Raw genomic sequence first — 18,225 nt, 5'->3', positions numbered from 1 at the left:
CATCACATGAGATCATGGCCCTCCCAAAAGTGCTAAGTAGGGGGGAATTGCACTGTGAGATCGCAGCAAGCAAAATGGCTGCCATTCGCTTGTGATAAAAAATGGGATGTCCAGGTTTTTGGGGGGACACTTATGGGGTATGTATTCAGCCCTGAGAAACACTACAATTCAAGTGACAGCAGCACATGAAATGGTTTTCTCTGTGGTGGCTCCAAGGTGTTCTGGAATGCCCATCTATTTCCAGGTATATCTTGTGGCAATTGATATACTTTTTTTGGCCTTGGATCAAGGTGCTGTCCTAGGCATTTGGACGAGTAGCACTTTCCCCTTCTACTATTTTATGTTGCTGCACTCCTGTTTTGCTGCTCATGTGATCTTGTTGAGCTTTGTGCTTTTAATTCATGGTTTTAATGAATTTTATGTTGTTTTAAAACCATTGTCATTTTATGTAACGTGCCCTGGGAGCATTTGGTGAAGAATAGCCATAAAAATCAAATAAGTGTCTTATTAGCAACTGGAACAGACTCTAACTTTAATTCTTCCGTTTTAGAACTCCAACTTTATTAGAGTCCATAAGGTGATTGCTGTGTCGAACTTCACAGTGAAACAGTCAGACTTGCACCTCTCTGGAGTTTTCCTACAGGCCCTCAACAGCCTGCCTCTGGAGTACAACTATGCCCTTTACAGCCGGATATTTGATGACTTCGGGACTCATTACTATACTTCTGGTTCAATGGGGGGCACGTATGACCTCCTCTATCAATACAGTGCTGAAGAGCTGAGAAATTCAGGTATGTGGCAGTTAGCTAGGGAAGATAAGCCCACATCACCATTTTAACAGCAGTAAATGGCCCTGTTTGGGAGAGAATGGGAGAGGATATGCAACAGTTTCTTTTTAAAAAACCAAACTTTTCCAGAAGTCTCTTTAGTGATATAATGAAATAGGATATGCATGAGGGAATATTGTACCAAATGTTGGGAGCAGGGGACCTGAAAATAATAATAATAATAATAATAATAATAATAATAATAATAATAATAATTTTATTATTTATACCCCATCCATCTGGCTGGGTTTCCCCAGCTACTCTGGGTGGCTTCCAACACAATATTGAAATACAGTAATGTATCAAACATTAAAAGCTTCCCTAAACAGGGCTACCTTCAGATGTTGTCTGAAGGAATGTTTGTTTAGATTTCTCATGAAGAGGGCACAAAGAGGAATGTTTAGATCATGGACAGTGCAGTTCCTCTCTTATGCCTACTCTGACCAATGACGTCTTGAGTAACTGAATAAATTTGGTTATGTGCATGTTTGGTTTGTGTGACATTTCCTTGGTTCCATGCTCTCTTCCCCAACAACATCCCCCTATAACTCCCATTGTTCCTACCACAGACCTGTAAATCTTGCCCTTGCAGGAACACCATGGCAGCTAGGCTTCTGAACTCTGGCATGCTTCATCCTCTCACATCCAGTTCTGGCAATATAGAAATGAAAAATGTATAGACTTTTCCTTTGTTTGAAAAATCATACTTTAAAGTTTGCTGCACAAGACTCCTGTGGATTTGTCTGCCTAGATTAGAATTTGGCAAGCAATCCATTCTGGATGGGCTGCTGTACCTACAAATTTCATCCTCTCTGCCAATTTCATCCTCATCTAGAAAAAGGCAGGTGGGGGCATTTTTACATCATCCATTGTAGTTAATTGGGTGGATCCAATGTGGTTCTAAATGATTTGCTTTGGAAAGGCAGAGAGCACCATTGAAACAGATCCTACTGCTCCCCAAAGCTGCAAATACAGATGCAAGTTGAATCTTGTGGTCAAAGCATATCCCTAGAACTCATTAGGGGCTCAGCTAGATTGGTAAAGAAAAAGCGTTTTATATGCGTTTTATATGCATTATAACAATGTGACACCAACGCAATTTCTCATACAAAGTTTACACTGCATTTTCCTGAAACACTTATTTGATGTGTCTAGAACCAGCCTAGGTTTGTGTTATTTTGTATTATTTTAGATTGCTGGAATTCTGATTCCAAACCAGGCACATATTGTTATTTTTCTATAATAGCAGAATGCTGCCAGACATGAGACTTGGGAGCTGCTCCTTTCTGCTTACTCACTAAGATGCGTTGATCAGTTTCAGCCAGTTCTGATGAACAACATTTGCTCTCCACTTCGGAAAGAGACAGTGAGCTATTCCCACAGTGTTGTTTGCAAGGCAGAACAATAAGTAAAAATAACATGAATGCTGAGTTGCTTTGCGAATTTTAAAGTACTGGGGAAATGATTTATCTTCCCACTATAGGTTTAACAGAGCAAGAAGCAAATGAGTGTGTCCGGACAGAAACAACGAGGCGTGTCTTTTTCAGGAAGAAAAAGAAAGTGCGTACAGATTGCATCAACAACAGAATGAGTGAGAAGCATGAAGGTAGCTATAAAGGATAGTGGATTTCTAGCAATCCTATTGCCTCGAAGTGTGTCGTGGTGAATAATAAGAATAAGCAATAACCTCAATATCCTTTGTTTTTCCAATGGCAAATACTTGCAAGGAGTGCATCATGTTGATATCCAGGGATTCAGTTGTTTTCATTCTTTAAAAAATGACCTCCATTAAATTCTGCACTAGAATAGTCTAAATGTTCACGATTTCAAAGCACTGTGAGAGACTAATTGCTTTTGGGGAGGTTAACTGAAGCAGACATGGTCAAGGAATTTTGCCCTTTCTCTGCTGCTGTCCTTGGAAATCTCATTTTTTTCTGTAGCTGCTATTTTCATTAGGAGGAAATACCTCCCTTAAAGGTAAAGGTAAAGGGACCCCTGACCATTAGGTCCAGTCATGGCCGACTCTGGGGTTGTGGCGCTCATCTCGCTTAACTGGCCGAGGGAGCTGGCGTACTGCTTCCAGGTCATGTGGCCAGCATGACTAAGCTACTTCTGGCGAACCAGAGCAGCGCACGGAAACGCCATTTACCTTCCCACCGGTAAACATGCTTTCAAACTGCTAGGTTGGCAGGAGCAGGGACCAAGCAACGGGAGCTCACCCCATTGCCAGGATTCGAACCGCCGACCTGTGGTTTAACCCACAGCGCCACCCACGTCCCTAATACCTCCCTTAGCAGATGCTATTTGCATATTTATTTATTTATTTATTTAAAAAAGAGTGTCAAATGCATGTCGACTCTAGTTTGATCTTGACAGTTTCAGCTGACAAGTGGCTAATAAAGGAAGAAACATAAGTAAAGAAATGAAATGTATCATGGAAAGCTCCATCCTGCATCTTGCATACACTATGTAAATTAAATGAACTTACATCTGCCCTACCCAGTGACCTTCTTTGGTGTATAAGTCTCTATTCTTCTGGTGCACTGATGTAATACTGCAGTCTGCACTGCTCTTGTTCAGGACAAGCTTATTCCATTTCCCCTCCCACCCGGTTTTACTTCCCCTCCAACAGTCGGTCAGCATTCCACAGCCACTGACCTCACTGGACTATTTAGTAAGTTTTTTCTCTAATTAGATTTTTCTCTAATTCACTAAGGTGACATTCAGTGATGTTAGGTAACCCATTTTTCTCTGCTTGCACAGTTTGGGATTAAACTGTGTGGGCAAAGAAACAGCATTTCTGCAAGCAGCGACAATCAGCTTGCAAGTTGCAGGGCATGGCATTTGCCAACGTTCAGATGATAGTTGGTGCATGCAAAGCCCTGTGTTGTCACAAGTGCCAATAATCATGCCAGCACTTGCTATGTAGCTCAAGCACTGACCATCAGAGTTGCCTTCAAAACAAACTTCATTTTCAGCTAAGCTGACTCACGCTTGACATAATATATGATGACAGAAACAAGCAGGCAGACATGGCTTGGTCAAAATGGCTTCATGGACCAAACAGAGAGACCTAATAGACTTAATTATGCCCATGGGCTGCAGGTTTGTCATGGCCTGTATATCTTCATTCTTTCAGGTGGTTTTCTGCAAACCACCATCTGTCTTGATTTTGAATAGATGCTGTGAATTTGAGCATTGCTCTGGTAACCAAAAACCACTCCTTTCAAATCTGTTCCAGGTTCTTTTCTTCAGTCCTCTGAAAAGTCTATCTCATTAGTAAAAGGAGGGAGGTCTGAATACGCTGCAGCACTTGCCTGGGAAAAGAAAGGATCTTTCCCAGAGCATGCCGTGTACACAAATTGGCTGGAATCGACCAAAGACAATCCAATCGTTGTTGATTTTGAGGTAGGAAAGCAGGAGCAATGAAGCAATGTATCCTTTTAGCCCACAAAGAGATGAACATAGGACCTTGGTTCACATTGGGGAAAGCCTTTATTAATCTGGTTGTGGATATTCTGGTCACAAAATAAAGTTAAAGAGCTAGGTGAAGAGCTGTGTAACTCAGTGGTAGAACATCTGATTTGCGTTCAGAAGATTCCAGGTTCAACCCCTTGCATCTCAAGCTGGGACTGAAACCAGGCAGTGTAGACTAGGTTTCCTCAACCTTTTTGAACCTACTTTTAACCCAAGCGTGTTTTTGGGAGACCTGTTTCTTAATCTTAGGCCAGACATCTGCATGGAGGGTAGAGTTCCTCTTAGCACTTGCCTTGGATCCAGTACATCTGACGGAGCGTCTCCACCTCCATCGTACTACCCGGACACTGAGGTCCAGCGCCGAGAGCTTTCTGGCGGTTCCCTCACTGCAAGAAGCCATGTTACAGGGAACCAGGCAGAGGGCCTTCTCGGTGGTGGCGCCCGCCCTGTGGAATGCCCTCCCATCAGATGTCAAAGAGAAAAATAACTACCAAACTTTTAGAAGACATCTGTTTAGGGAAGCTTTTAATGTTTAATAGGTTATTGTATTTTAGTGTTTTGTTGGAAGCTGCCCAGAGTGGCTGGGGAAACCCAGCCAGATGGACTGGGTATAAATAATAAATTATTATTATTATTATTGGATCAGCCCACAACTCAATAGGAGGCACCTACCCACCAGATGAAGACCAGTGGTATAGACAATTGGTGGGTATCTACTGAAGTGGGTAGGACAATAGTCCAACTTGATTTAAGGCAGCTTCCTGTGTCCTTCTAACTTTGTAAAGCATCTAAGGAGAGATGCGATTCTTCAGGTGTTGTTGAACTCCAACCACATTACTATTCTCTTTGTAAACCACTCTGAGTCGTCCCCGCCTCCTTTTTTAAGAGTTTGGATTTGATATCCCGCTTTATCACTACCCAAAGGAGTCTCAAAGCGGCTAACATTCTCCTTTCCCTTCCTCCCCCACAACAAACACTTTGTGAGGTGAGTGGGGCTGAGAGACTTCAAAGAAGTGTGACTAGCCCAAGGTCACCCAGCAGCTGCATGTGGAGGAGCGGAGATGCAAACCCGGTTCTCCAGATTACGAGTCTATCGCTCTTAACCACTACACCACACTGGCTCTCTAGTGTTAGAATTTAAAGCACAATCAAGCACTGTATAAATTTTATGAACCAAACAAATAGCTCCCATCATCCTGAACACTGCCCATTTGGGCAAGTGGTGATGAGCGTTGGCTTCCAACAGCATCTTGAAGACCACATGTCCCTTGCTCCTGAGATAAAGATGCACTGCACTTGTTAGGACTTGATGTTACCACAAGGCTCTTTTCATTTAGCTGGCTCCCATTTTGGATCTGGTGAAGGACTTCCCGTGTGCGGCGACTAAACGGCGTAACCTCAGGAAGGCTCTTGCGGAATATGCGGAGCGATTTGACCCATGCCAATGCGCTCCTTGCCCCAACAATGGCAGGCCTGTGCTCTCTGGAACCGAATGCCTCTGTGTGTGCCAGGCTGGTACTTATGGCGACAACTGTGAGATGAAAGCACCTGATTACAAATCTGGTATATTCCTTCATAATTTTATTTGCATGCTGCTTTTCTGAAAAAGAATCATGCTCAAAGAAAAGGGATGCACCTCATAGGCAACCACCGCAAGAACAGTTTCATAATAACACAATAAAACAGCAATGTCACAGCAAATATAACAACATGCAACAACTCTCCCCACAACATTTCAGCTTCGCATGGTCCTGATACCATGGCAGAAATGCAGGGAAGTGCAGATACAACTATAACACCTAGAAGAATAATTTTTGTGTGACAGTGCTCGCCAGTACAGGGTACCATCACCTCTTCTTCGTCTTTTGCTGTCTATAGTAGCCATTTTGTGCTGGCACCCACGGCACTTTTAGGAAAACATAAGTACCGGTGTTGCATTTTTTAAAAAACCAGGCAGAGGGCCTTCTCAGTAGTGGCGCCCGCCCTGTGGAACTCCACCCCATCAGATGTCAAGGAAATAAACAACTATCTTACTTTTAGAAGACATCTGAAGGCAGCCCTGTTTAGGGAAGCTTTTAATGTTTGAAGTTTTATCGTGTTTTTAATATTCTGTTGGGAGCCGCCCAGAGTGCCTGGGGGAAACCCAGCCAGATGGGCAGGGTATAAATAATAAATTATTGTTATTGTTATTTATTATTGTTATCATCATTTATTATTATTATTATTAGCACTGGGTATAGGCATGTGCTGCTCTCACCTTGTGTAACATTTCAGTGAAGCTTGTGGTTATTCCAGGCTTGTTAGGGGTTTCTCTTCCCATCTGTTTCAGTCGCCGTGGATGGTCACTGGAACTGCTGGTCTCAATGGAGTCCTTGTAATGCTGCCCATAAGAGATATAGGACCCGCGAGTGTGACAATCCTTCACCGCTAAATGGAGGGAAAGCATGTGAAGGTGAAAGGGCCCAAGAGGAAGAATGCTACCTCTCCATATTTGCTGACAAGTAAGAGTGAACTAGAAGGGCTAATTGTGGGAAGGGCTGAAGCTCCATTGATTTTCATTTGTCAGGATTCTGCAGTTTCCCTATTTGCAGAATTTCTGGGGAAATGGAGCCAGGAGTGGAAATTGCCAATGCTCACTTAATTGTTCCATGTCTCGGATAGAAATAAATCTGGTGTGTATGATCGGGGTTTTTTTGCTACTTTCATTCCACAAACAATACATTATTTATTTCACACTCCTTTGCATTGAAATGAAAAGGTAGAATAATGTAATGACAATGTCAGTTACATAATCTACATAATTAAGTTAGGTAAGTCCACCACAGCAGGCAGCGAGGCAAACAATATAGTCTTTGGCAGAAGATGATGTATAGTGGAACGAAAACAGTGCTGCATGTGACAAATAAAGAGACAATGGAAAATGATGCCTTTTTACATCTCAGATTCGATCCCTGGTATCTCCAGACGGGGCTCCAGAACCCTGAAAAGCAATTGCTCCTCAGTGAAGACAGTATTCTTATGTCCACCCAAATCTCTGAGCAGTGAGAGGATTTTTTTGGCAGGAAGCACCTACCTTGTTTTTGGTTTCCTTAGAATGAAGGTTACTGGAGACTGGTGTGACAATTATTTAAATTAATATTTAAGAACCTGGAAGAGCCCTAGAGTCTTTCTGGTGGTTCTAGTAAGCAGTAAACAAATAAAGGTTGCATGAATTCAGTGGTTCTTTTCTTCTAGGGGGGCCTTGTGTCTCAACGATGGTGACGAGAAAAGGGAGAGGGATATTTTGGTTGAGCAGCCTGACTCTGGATGCCTCAAACCAGACCCTCCAGAACATGGGTTCATCAGGGTGAGTGTTGGAGCTTGTCTCTCTCTAAATGGGTAAACACCTTTATCTCAATGCCTACCTTACTCTTGATCCTGTCTTCAGCAAAGAGATGGCCTGAGAGGCCTCTGAAGGGCCCCTTGTTGCCTTAGTGGACCAGTTTGGGATTTCTCATCCATGTTGTGGGCAGAACCAGCAGTGTTCCATGAGCAGCTAAGAGCTGCCATTTTAATTTCCCACAATTCTTCAGAATTGGATAGAGAAAAAGCTTTTCTCCCTCTCTCATAACTCTAGACATCCAATGAATGTTGGGAGATTGAGGACAGATAAAAGGAAGTCCTTCTTCATGCAGTGCACAGTCAAATGGTGGACCTCGCTCCCACAGGAGGCCGTGGTGTCCACCATCTTGGATGGTGTTAGAAGAGGGTTAGACAAATTCATGGAGGATGAGGCTATCAATGGCTGCTAACCATGCTGTCTACCTCCAAGGTCAAAGGTATTGTGCTTCTGTGAACTAGTTGCTGGAAACCTCAGGAGGAGAGAGTGCTCTTGCGCTCTGGTTCTGCTTGTGAGCTTCCTGAGGGTATCTAGTTGGCCACTGTGAGAACAGGATGCTGGACAAGGTGGGCCCCTGACCTCATTCAGCAGACTCTTCATTACATCATTGCAACTGTCATTCTGCCTTTAAGATAGAATCATAGAACTGTAGAGTTGGAAGGGACGCAGAGGATCATCAGGAGGTGTCAGGAGTCCAAGTTCTCAGCTTGATAACACAGTAAGCATAGCTACCGTAATTTTCGCTCCATAACATGCAGTTTTTCCCTCCTAGAAAGTAAGGGGAAATGTCTGTGCATGTTATGGAGCGAATGCCTACGGATGGCAAGGAAATCTGCTGCAGTTGTGAGCAGTCCGTGGCTCGCTTTGAAACAGCAAAGCGGGTGTGAGCGGCTCCTGTCAGCGAGCTGAGCCAGGGAGGAGGGAGAGAAGCAGAGCGGGGTTGGCTGCTTTAAAACAACCCCATGCTCTTTGTCCCTGCCTGCAGTTTTTTGCTGTCTGATTTTGGATTAGCCACTGTAGGGGCTGTGTGTGTGTGTGTGCTTGAGCTATCGTTCTCCTCCTCCTGCTTCCTGTTCACTCTCCCAGTGCCCCTGCGCTCTCCTGCGACTTTAGGATTGATACTCTGTGGGTGTGTATGTGTGAGGGATCGTTCTCCTTCTCTTGCTTCCCACTCCCAGCGCCCCTGTGCTCTCCTGAGATTTTAGGATTGATACTCTGTGTGTCTGTCTCTGTGTGAGGGATTGTTCTCCTTCTCTTGCTTCCCGTTCACTCCCCCAGCGCCCCTGCGACTTCCAGCGCCCCAGCGACTTTAGGGCGACTTTTGCATGGATCCACATGGATCCTCAGGATTTTTGCATTGGGCTACCCCAAACTCACCGTCAGATCACATGTCTGTGGCCACAGCATGAACCACAAAAATCATACATCCACTGTTTCGTTTAGAATATGTTTTTCTTGTTTTCCTCCTCTAAAAACTACGTGTGTGTTATGGTCTGGTGCGTGTTATAGAGTGAAAAATACGGTAATTAAAAAGGATTTATTGCAAAAACAAACAGATCACTTTGGACGGCTCTAACCAAGCCTCCAGCACCATTACTCAAGATGACCCTTCTGAAGACTGCTTCTGGTGTGACCAGAAGCAACTGAACTTTCGCTTCTTGTGCCTTTTGTTTTGCTTCCTGTCTTGCAGCCCTCCCATTTGCCGAGTCCTTGGACTTAGTGTGTCAGCCTCTTCCCCATTCTCTGAGAGATTGTCTCTTAACTCTTTCCCACCTGTTTGTGCTTCCAGCAAACTTTGACAGCGTTCTAGCCTGATCTCCATTAATGTCTTATCAGCTTGCACGTCAAGGTCAGGAGGAGCTGGAGCATGCAGCTGCCGGCTCTCCTCTGTCTGAGTAACATCAAAGCAGCCTCTCTGTTCCTGGCTGTTTTCTGCAGTTAGCTGCAAACTTTTGCTTGGAGCTGGCTCATTCCTGACACTAGGTCACCCCCCCCCGCCATGCAGGATTATGCAGCTGTCCCATATGGGGATCAACCTTGGTATCAGCACCACACTATAACCAACTGGGCTGTCCAGGAGGAGATAAAACATTAATGTTTTTGAGATTAGATTATCAGACTAGGATTTGGGAGCTCCTCCTGGGAATTCCCACTCAGGCATGGAGCCCACTGGAACCATTGGCTTACTTTCAGCCTCACCTACTTTACAGGGTTGTTGAACAGATAAAGGAACAGTGGAGAACTTTTTGGATACACTAGCTTCCCTGGGAGTACTTGTGTAGAAGGATGGGATGGCATTTGCCCAAATAAATAGAAGAGCTAGTGATATCCTTAAGAAAGGTTCTGTGGAAGAGCTTTCGTGTTACCAATCCAAGTTGTGATTCCAAAACTTTTTAAAACTTGTTCAGCGAGTAAAACCAATTCTCCCTGTTGATTTCAGAATGAAAAGAACTATTATGCTGTTGGCGAACAAGCTGAAGTTGTCTGTTTGAGTGGATACAACCTTGTGGGGTATCAGTTCTTTCTCTGCCTACCAGATCAAACGTGGGCACAGAGGCCTGTCGACTGCCAGCGTAAGAGCCAGAAAAACCCTTGCCAGATAGAACGATTCCCCCCTCCTCCCATTGTGTGACCTTTTGTGGGTTCTCCCAACCCCTGCAAAGCCAATTTATGGGGAGGAGGAGAAGAGGGAAAGCCACATTGTGTTAGTGGGACTTATGGCTCTTGCTTCTGCTAGTGCAACTGTTTAGTTGAATCTGGAGCAAAGGGATAACTAAACATATGAGTGGATCTTTAACTGCACGTTTAACCTGCAGGCTTTTTATCACAAGATGCTTATTTTATTATTTTATTTTGCTACAGCATCCTCTTGTCTCAGACCATCAGCATCTCCTAGTGTATCCATTTCTCCATTTAAAAGTGACTACAGCATTGGAGAAACCATCCAACTTAGCTGCCCTGCAACCTACATCCTAATTGGCCACAGACAATACACTTGTGGGAAAGGCCCATCCTGGAAGCCTCCTGTTTGGAGCCTGCTCACCTGTGAGAAAGGTAAAGGGAAGCAAGTTGATTCTATGTGGTTCAGTGGCTAGCAATCTGCCAGACCGGGACTGGGGAGATGCAGGTTCAAATTCACATGTAGCTATGAAGCTCACTGGTTGATCTTGAGTCAGTCATTGCTTCTCAGTCTTTGCAGGGTTGTTGTAAAGATAAAAGTGCACGACTACATATGTCATGTTGTGCGGATACCTTATTATCGTCTTCCAAAGCAACTACTCTATTCTGAACTTAAAAATGGTAAGTGTAATTCTGGTGGTCAATAAAAGAGGCTCAAAAATTGTCGAAAATCAAGGAAAATAAAGGACTTTTGGACTTACAACTGGAAGGAATACTAAGTAACCAGTACTCCCCTAGAGGGGGCTCTGGGACATTACAGAATGGCTGTAAGTGGAAAAATACAGACGGCACTTGAGAAGATCTTTCGTAGCCTGGGAAAACTTCATGAACAAAGCATTGTTTTGGCTAAAAATGTTACAATATTGAATGAAAAAGCAAACAAACCCGCGGAAATTGGAAGGGACTTGACTCAGGTCTTTGTACCAGAACAAAAAGACTGTGCCCTTGAACTAAAAACTCTTGCAGCTGAACAAGAAAAGGAATTTGAGAAATTTGAAGAAGCTACACATGACAATTTAGAGGGAAAGGAAGGAGGAGCTATAATGCAGCAGAGGATTAAAGAAAGAAGTAAAAAACAAGATTTGGATTACAAGCATAACTATGGAGACCTGGCAGGCCAAAGGCCTGTAAAGATGGATTTAAAGGAAAAGACAAATCTAATTAAAGTGGAAGCAGGAGTTGCTGGGACATTTGGACTTAAAAGAAGTAAAAAACAAGATTTGGATTACAATTTTAAATATGGAGGCCTGGCAGGAAGAAGTATGGACCTTATGGGGACAGAGCTTCTCCGGGATTTGGCGTTTAACATAAAGGACTATCACAAAAACCGGCAGAGAGGAAAGGAGAGAGACTTAAGGGCCTCGGATGTGAGATCACCAGGCTGATACCAGATGGATTGATGGACATTGGTTGGAGATTGAAACCGGGAAAAGTGGGGAGTGGGGTTTTGGGTATCCAAAGGCGGTACAAATATATATATATATATATATATATATATATATATATATATATATATATATATATATATATATATTTCTTGTAAATAATCTGTTTTGCTATTCTAGATTAAAATGGGGAAATCGTGAAATGGAATTGGGGTCGACTTTAGAAAAAGATATTAAGAATAAGATTTGATGTATCAAGATTGAGATTTATGTTAAAATTGGCTAAACAAAAAGGACTTAAATATAATAAGGTAAAATTTGGGGATAGGAACTTGTTGAATTAAAAATTGAACTGGAATACAAGAAGGGGAGATGTGGGGAAGTCAAGGAAAAATGTTATTGAAAGGTATATGTTTGTTTTTTGGTTTTTTTCCTTTTTTGTGTGTGTTTTGTTTTTCTTTTTTTAATTTTTTTGAAAACTTCAATAAATATTTTATAAAAATAAAAGAGGCTCAAAGACTCTTTCAAGGCAAATCTTTTTTTAAAAAAGTAGTATAAATACTGACAACTGGAAAACAATGGCCTGTGAGCGCTCCACTTGGAGAACAGCCTTTACCAAAGGTGTCATGGACTTTGAAGATGCTCAAACTCAGGACGAAAGGGAGAAACACGCTAAGGGAAACCCTCACCATGATCAACTCCCACCAAGAAGCCTATCTCCCCACTTGGAAGGACATGTGGAGCCAGACTTGGCCTCCACAGTCACTTATGGGCTCACTGTTAAAACTATGGAAGACAATCCTACTTGGCTACGAGTGATCGAAGAAGAAGAAGAAGAATGAGCTCTCTAGGAGCAGGGAGGAATAAAAATGCAGCAAATAAATAAATGGACACCCACCAAAACCACTTTTTATGCACCTCTCTGATATAGTATGTCCTCCTTTCCGGTCCTGACTTGTGACTTTAGGCTTCATTGCCGCTGTGCTCTCTTGCTTCTAATATATCAGTTCTCTGTATGCATCTCTTCAAAGCCTTCTTCTCTCATTTCATCCCACATTCAAACTTAATCCTTTCAAGTCTCTACGTCTGTCAATGCTCAGTGCAGGCGAAGGACTGCAGCTCCGTGGCTGAGCATCTGCCTTGCCTGCACAAGGTCCCAGGTTCAATCCTTGGCATGTCCAGGGAGACACCTCTGCCTGAAACCCTGGAGAGCTGTTGCCAGTCAGTGCAGACAGTATTGAGCTAGATAGACCAAAGGTCTGGCTCAGCATAAAATAGCTTCATATGTTATGTTATCTGCAGTAGGATTTGTGTTTCCAAGCCCCATGAAAATCATGATTTGCTGGTTGTTGTTTTCCCCCCAGACGGTCACTCTCAAGCTCAAGGCAGTTGCAGGCCAGGCCAAAAGCAGGCTGGATCTCAGTGTGTGTGCCTGTCGCCAACAGAGGACTGTGGGTAAGGAAAGCTTCATCCCTCCCCCCCATGTAACATGTTGAAATATGCATAGCTCTAAACTTCTTTAGCTGGAGTGGGAAGTTTCAATGAGATTTCAAGGCTTGTGGGATTCCCCATACATATGTAAATAAAGAAACAGACAATAGCTATTAAGCAGCATGACAGAGGTGTTGATGCACACACATATTTCTTTTGTTCCACTGTCATCCTTGGTCAAATAAGTTTTTGAAACACTACCCTGCTGCGTCCCCACCCAAAAAGAAAACCCACTACAAAACCTGTTTGGCGAGAGATTACTGTACTCACAGAGAGCAATGATACTTCTTATGTACCTTTTTCAACACTCTGAAGAACAAACAAAGCATCATCTGCCTCCATGTCAGATTTATGTTAGTCTCATAAAGCTGTCTGATAAGCCTAGGGACATTCCAGACTTTAGATTCATTGTCTCCTTGAATCACTCCAATGTGCTGAGCAGGCTTCTGGTTATTTACAATCAACTGTTCTACAGTCCCCCTTTAAAGATGATGGAACCTAGGCTGCTCCTTCCTTCCATCCATCCATCCATCCATCAGAGACTATTTCATTCGGGCAAACAGGGCACTGCCCCACTAACCTCAACCTGCCCTCTTTTTTGCAACAAATTCAGAAGGTGACACTAGCTGTCAGGTTCCTCCTTTTTGTTGTGCAGTGGGAGGAATATGGGGACAAAACTAGAATTAGCTTCTCCTTTCACTCCTCCTACTGTCCACTAAATTCTTTCTCTTTGTGCTTTCGCAGACACTACTCTGAAGATGTTTGTGTCCTGGATGCAGCTTCTGAGCAAACCCTTACAAAGCCCAGCTGTCAGTATTTGGCAGAAAAATGCCTTGCAGAGGATTCGCTCCATTTCCTGCATGCTGGCCCTTGCCTCAGTGACACTGACTTGTGGTGGGCCAAGGAAAGGGCCAAAATGTCCGCAAACAGCATAAAGAAAGAACCTTGCGGCTACGACACATGCTATGATTGGGAGAGCTGCCTAGGTAAGCATGACTCCTCAGTCCTTCAGTGGCTCTGGGCTAATGCTCAGCACTGTGATTGCACTTGCAGCAATTACAGTTGCATCTTTAGTCAATTAATTTGATTAACTGATTAAAACAGAGGCGAGAACCTTTTTGGCTCCATGGGCCAAACCTGGGTTTTAGCAGGAGTTTCCATGGCATGGAATTCAGCCAAACTGAGCAGCGCTGGCATAGTTCAGATGGTAGATTATGAGACTCTTAATCTCATGTTCATGGGTTCGAGCTGGGCAAAAGATTGGACTCCTTTGGGCAGGGGCTGGACTCAATGACCTTCGTGGTCCCTTCCTGCTCTACAATTCTGTGATTCTATGATTTAACCCCCTGTCCATCAGCTAATGAGTGAGGGGTTAAATTCTGCCCATTTGGCTGCCCAGGAACAGAGGTGTATACAGTCAACCCACCCTCACGGCCGTCAGATGATGTCACCAGTGATGTCAGTTGATGGGTGGGTGGGTGTGGTTTGGAGAAATGGTTCCGTGGGCGAATGTGGACTGGCCCACAGACTTGGAGGTTCCCCACCCCAGATTATAGGTTACTATACCAACTAAGCTGCAGCAAGCACCCAACACGGCCAACTGCCAACGCCAGCAATGGCCAATAGAGGAAAAGAATGTTATCCGTCTTGGAAATCCCAGGGTGGTCCCAGGAGAGCTGTGATCCCCTTCCAGCTCCCAACACACAGTTGAAAGCTCCATCTTGTACAAATAGCAGCAGCTGGGAAGGGAAAGTACTGTTTGTTTTATGAAAACGACCTGGTATATTTCTGAGTGCGTGCCTGTGCTAAGAAGTGAAATCCTCGTGGGATTGTTTGTTCAAGCATTATTGTGCAACGAGGGAGAAACAACCATGGCTTTTCCCGTAAGGTTACGAAATGTTTCTTGGCTGGCCTGTTGCACTGAATGGTTCAGCCAAGAAAGGGAAGGACAATGGCTGTGTGGAGAGAGGTCAGAATGAGGCTGGCCTGTGAAAGAGAATCAACTCTTTTCTTTGAAGTATAATAAGCTAACACAAGTTAGTACATTGTTTCTCAGTGGGTGAGTTGAGCACATCTCCAGAAGACCAGGAAAAGAAGACAACTTTTTAAATTTTTGACCTGGCAGCTCCTAATGTCAGGAGCTGTGAACTTCCTAGGGAACCGTCGTAGCTCAGTGGTAGAGCATCTGTTTTGCATGCAGAAGGTCCCAGGTTCAATCCCAAGCACCTCAAAGTTGGGCTGGAAGAGACTCCAGCCAGAGGCTGTATTTCTGTCTTACTTCTATAATATTTCCAGCCTTTAACATGCCAGTGTGGTGTAGTGGTTAAGAGCGGTGGACTCGTAATCTGGTGAACTGGGTTCGATTCCCTGCTCCTCCACATGCAGCTGCTGGGTGACCTTGGGCTAGTCACACTTCTCTGAAGTCTCTCAGCCTCACTCACCTCACAGAGTGTTTGTTGTGGGGGAGGAAGAAGGGAAAGGAGAATGTTAGCTGCTTTGAGACTCCTTCGGGTAGTGATAAAGCAGGATATCAAATCCAAATTCTTCCTCTTCTTCTTCTCTGGGTACCATTTGAGTGAAACAAAAACCTGTTTCTCTCTTGCAGAGACACACAATACATGCTTCTGCCTGATCCCTAGCCAGTGCCCGCCAAGTGAGGAGCACCTCTTCTGCCTCAGCGTTCGGCACAGAAGGATGACAGCCAACCTCTGCACACTGGGGGCCATGAAATGCTCCAAAATGAACTTTGAAGTAGCGCATGAAGGACGCTGCTTGGACTAACAGCCTTCGGGAGTCACTGCTGGGTTCGCGGCTTGCGTGGCTGCATTTGTTCTGGGCCTCTACATGCAGCTTGGATTTCAAAGACAGAGCTTTCTGATTCAGGGCTATTTCTTCTCACAGCCCAAAATGCTCATGGGGGTTCAAGGCCACGCCAATCCTGCTTTCCATTAGCTGACTTTCTCTGGCCGTGCGTAGAGTGTCCTTCCTTTGAAGGAAGTCAGCTTCTCTACTTACAAGATGCACACAGTCCTAGTGTGGAGTGCCTTTCCTCTCACAAGAAGCCACTTTATGAAAATCCCATGACAGTGCCTCTCGACATGATTAGAATGCTAAAATATAGAAAATAAAGATAAAAATATTGAATAGTAAGAATTCAGTAAAATTAGGGACGGCGGGCAATGTCAACTTGAGGCATTTTGCTGTCAGAAGTGGTTCACAACTGATGCCTCCCTACTACAGTTTTATAAATTGTTACTTCACTCTTCAGACACTAGGTTTTGCCTTCTTGTCTTCTATCCCCTTCTTAGTGCCCCCGGGAAGATGCTGCTTCAACTGCTGCATGTCAGGGCCGGCCCTACCAGTTGACAAAGGTATCCCTCTATGAGTCTAGAAACAGCTGACATGAGCTGGCAATCTATTCAAGGGGACAGGACCCTCAGGCTCAGGGCGAAATGTGACCCTCCGGGCCTTTCTGTCTCTCCTCAGGCCACCCCACTCATTGGCTCTGCCTTGCACCTCCTTTGAGTGTTTTTGCCTCACTGGAAGATCAGTGGTCGGGTTGAGCACATATTCTGCATGCTGAATGTCCAGGTTTGACACTCATCATCTCCAATGGAATGAATCTCAGGACGTAGGCTTGGGAAAGGTCTTGGAGAGTCACCACCTACTGAAGTGAGCAAGACTGGGCTAGACAGCCCAATAGCACGACTTGCTCTAAGGCAGCTCCACAAATTCACAAGGTCGCCGCTGGCTTTCCCTCAGCTGCTTCCTTGTTCCTCAGATGCAGGGCTGGATTTAGGTTGGATGAGGCCCTAAGCTACTGAAGGTAATGGGGCCCTTTATATGTCCAGCTGTCCTTTGTCAACAACAAATTGTCACTGTTTTTTGTGTTGAATATATGCTATATGGTAATTTATGGACATAATAGCCATTTGCACATAACAAAATAGGAGCCTACACAAAATAAAACACTGCTGCTGTATGTAGGTTTTATTTTATTTGTTTTTATCTTATATTTTGAAAATGTACATCCAGTTGTTTTTTCTTTAATTTTTCAGGGGCCCCCAATAGAGTGCGGCCCTAAGCTATAGCTTGTTTAGCTTATACATAAATCCAGCACTGCTCAGATGCGAGGAACGTTGTATTTGTTTTCCTGCTTATAATACTTCTGTCCTATGTTCTAATATTCCTTTCACACAACAGAACCTGTTGCATGCTGTGGCTTTTTGACCGGCATGTCACACTAAATTTCACTCACACCAGTGGGCGTGGTGTGGCCCAACAATGGAAGCCTTTGGACAATGCCTCTACTCCCCTGCCCTTTCCACACGTGCCTGCTTCTCTCTTCACCCACGAAAAGGACAGGAAAGAACAGCCTGCCAGTATATACCATCCTGAATTCCATCATGTTTACTCCATCAATTTTCTAGGCTAATGAGGTTGCAAACAGATTATTTCCAGAACCAGTTAACAAGAAAATAAGCACTAAACTTCCATTAGATTCTCAGAAGTGACTCTTACATTGTGCGAAAGATCAAATGCAATATGGAAATTGACAGGGAATGTGGGGAAAGGGAATGAGCTGCCATGTGAATGCAGCCTTAGATGTAAATTTGACTTCAGAAGCCAACCAAGAATATAGGAGGCCACACTCCAGATATGTCTGGATAATGCAAGCTTTCTCCAGTTTCAGAGAACTTCCCTGGGAAGTCCAGAGCTTCAGAAAGTGGCAGTTTTAGGGCTATTATGTCATTCTGGTTTCAGACAATCCCCACTGGTGCATATTGTGATGGTTAGAATCCTGTCTAATGTAAGTGGCTTGGGGGCTATTTTGTAGTACAAGATGTATTTGCCTGTTGCCTCGCCATTCTGTGTTCAGCATTGATTGACCATAACCTCGAGTCCACTTGACATACATTTGGGGAATAAAGTTTCTGTTCTGTTAAAACTTAACTAATACAAATAAACGTCTCATCAGAAAGGTCAA

At 44.0% G+C, this 18,225-nt stretch overlaps 1 protein-coding gene across 2 annotated transcripts in view; it reads left to right on the top strand.

The window, feature by feature from the left end:
• LOC128423085 (complement component C6-like) overlaps positions 1–18,215 on the top strand; it is a 42,919-nt gene extending 24,704 nt beyond the window's left edge. For both annotated transcript variants that reach the window (XM_053407824.1, XM_053407825.1), the window contains exons 8-18: positions 551–791; positions 2,311–2,433; positions 4,069–4,235; positions 5,642–5,867; positions 6,634–6,805; positions 7,539–7,650; positions 10,124–10,256; positions 10,546–10,737; positions 13,112–13,202; positions 13,983–14,224; positions 15,844–18,215. In XM_053407824.1, the coding sequence (XP_053263799.1) occupies positions 551–791; positions 2,311–2,433; positions 4,069–4,235; positions 5,642–5,867; positions 6,634–6,805; positions 7,539–7,650; positions 10,124–10,256; positions 10,546–10,737; positions 13,112–13,202; positions 13,983–14,224; positions 15,844–16,019 (1,875 nt within the window). In that variant the 3' untranslated portion in view covers positions 16,020–18,215. The remainder of the gene's footprint in view (positions 1–550; positions 792–2,310; positions 2,434–4,068; positions 4,236–5,641; positions 5,868–6,633; positions 6,806–7,538; positions 7,651–10,123; positions 10,257–10,545; positions 10,738–13,111; positions 13,203–13,982; positions 14,225–15,843) is intronic.
• Positions 18,216–18,225: the final 10 nt, after the last annotated feature.

This window comes from Podarcis raffonei, chromosome 11 (genome assembly GCF_027172205.1).
Source record: "Podarcis raffonei isolate rPodRaf1 chromosome 11, rPodRaf1.pri, whole genome shotgun sequence".
In the NCBI taxonomy this organism is placed as follows: Eukaryota; Metazoa; Chordata; class Lepidosauria; order Squamata; family Lacertidae; genus Podarcis; species Podarcis raffonei.
Note: the sequence above shows the minus strand (reverse complement) of the source record. Positions and strands in the feature narration are given on the sequence as shown.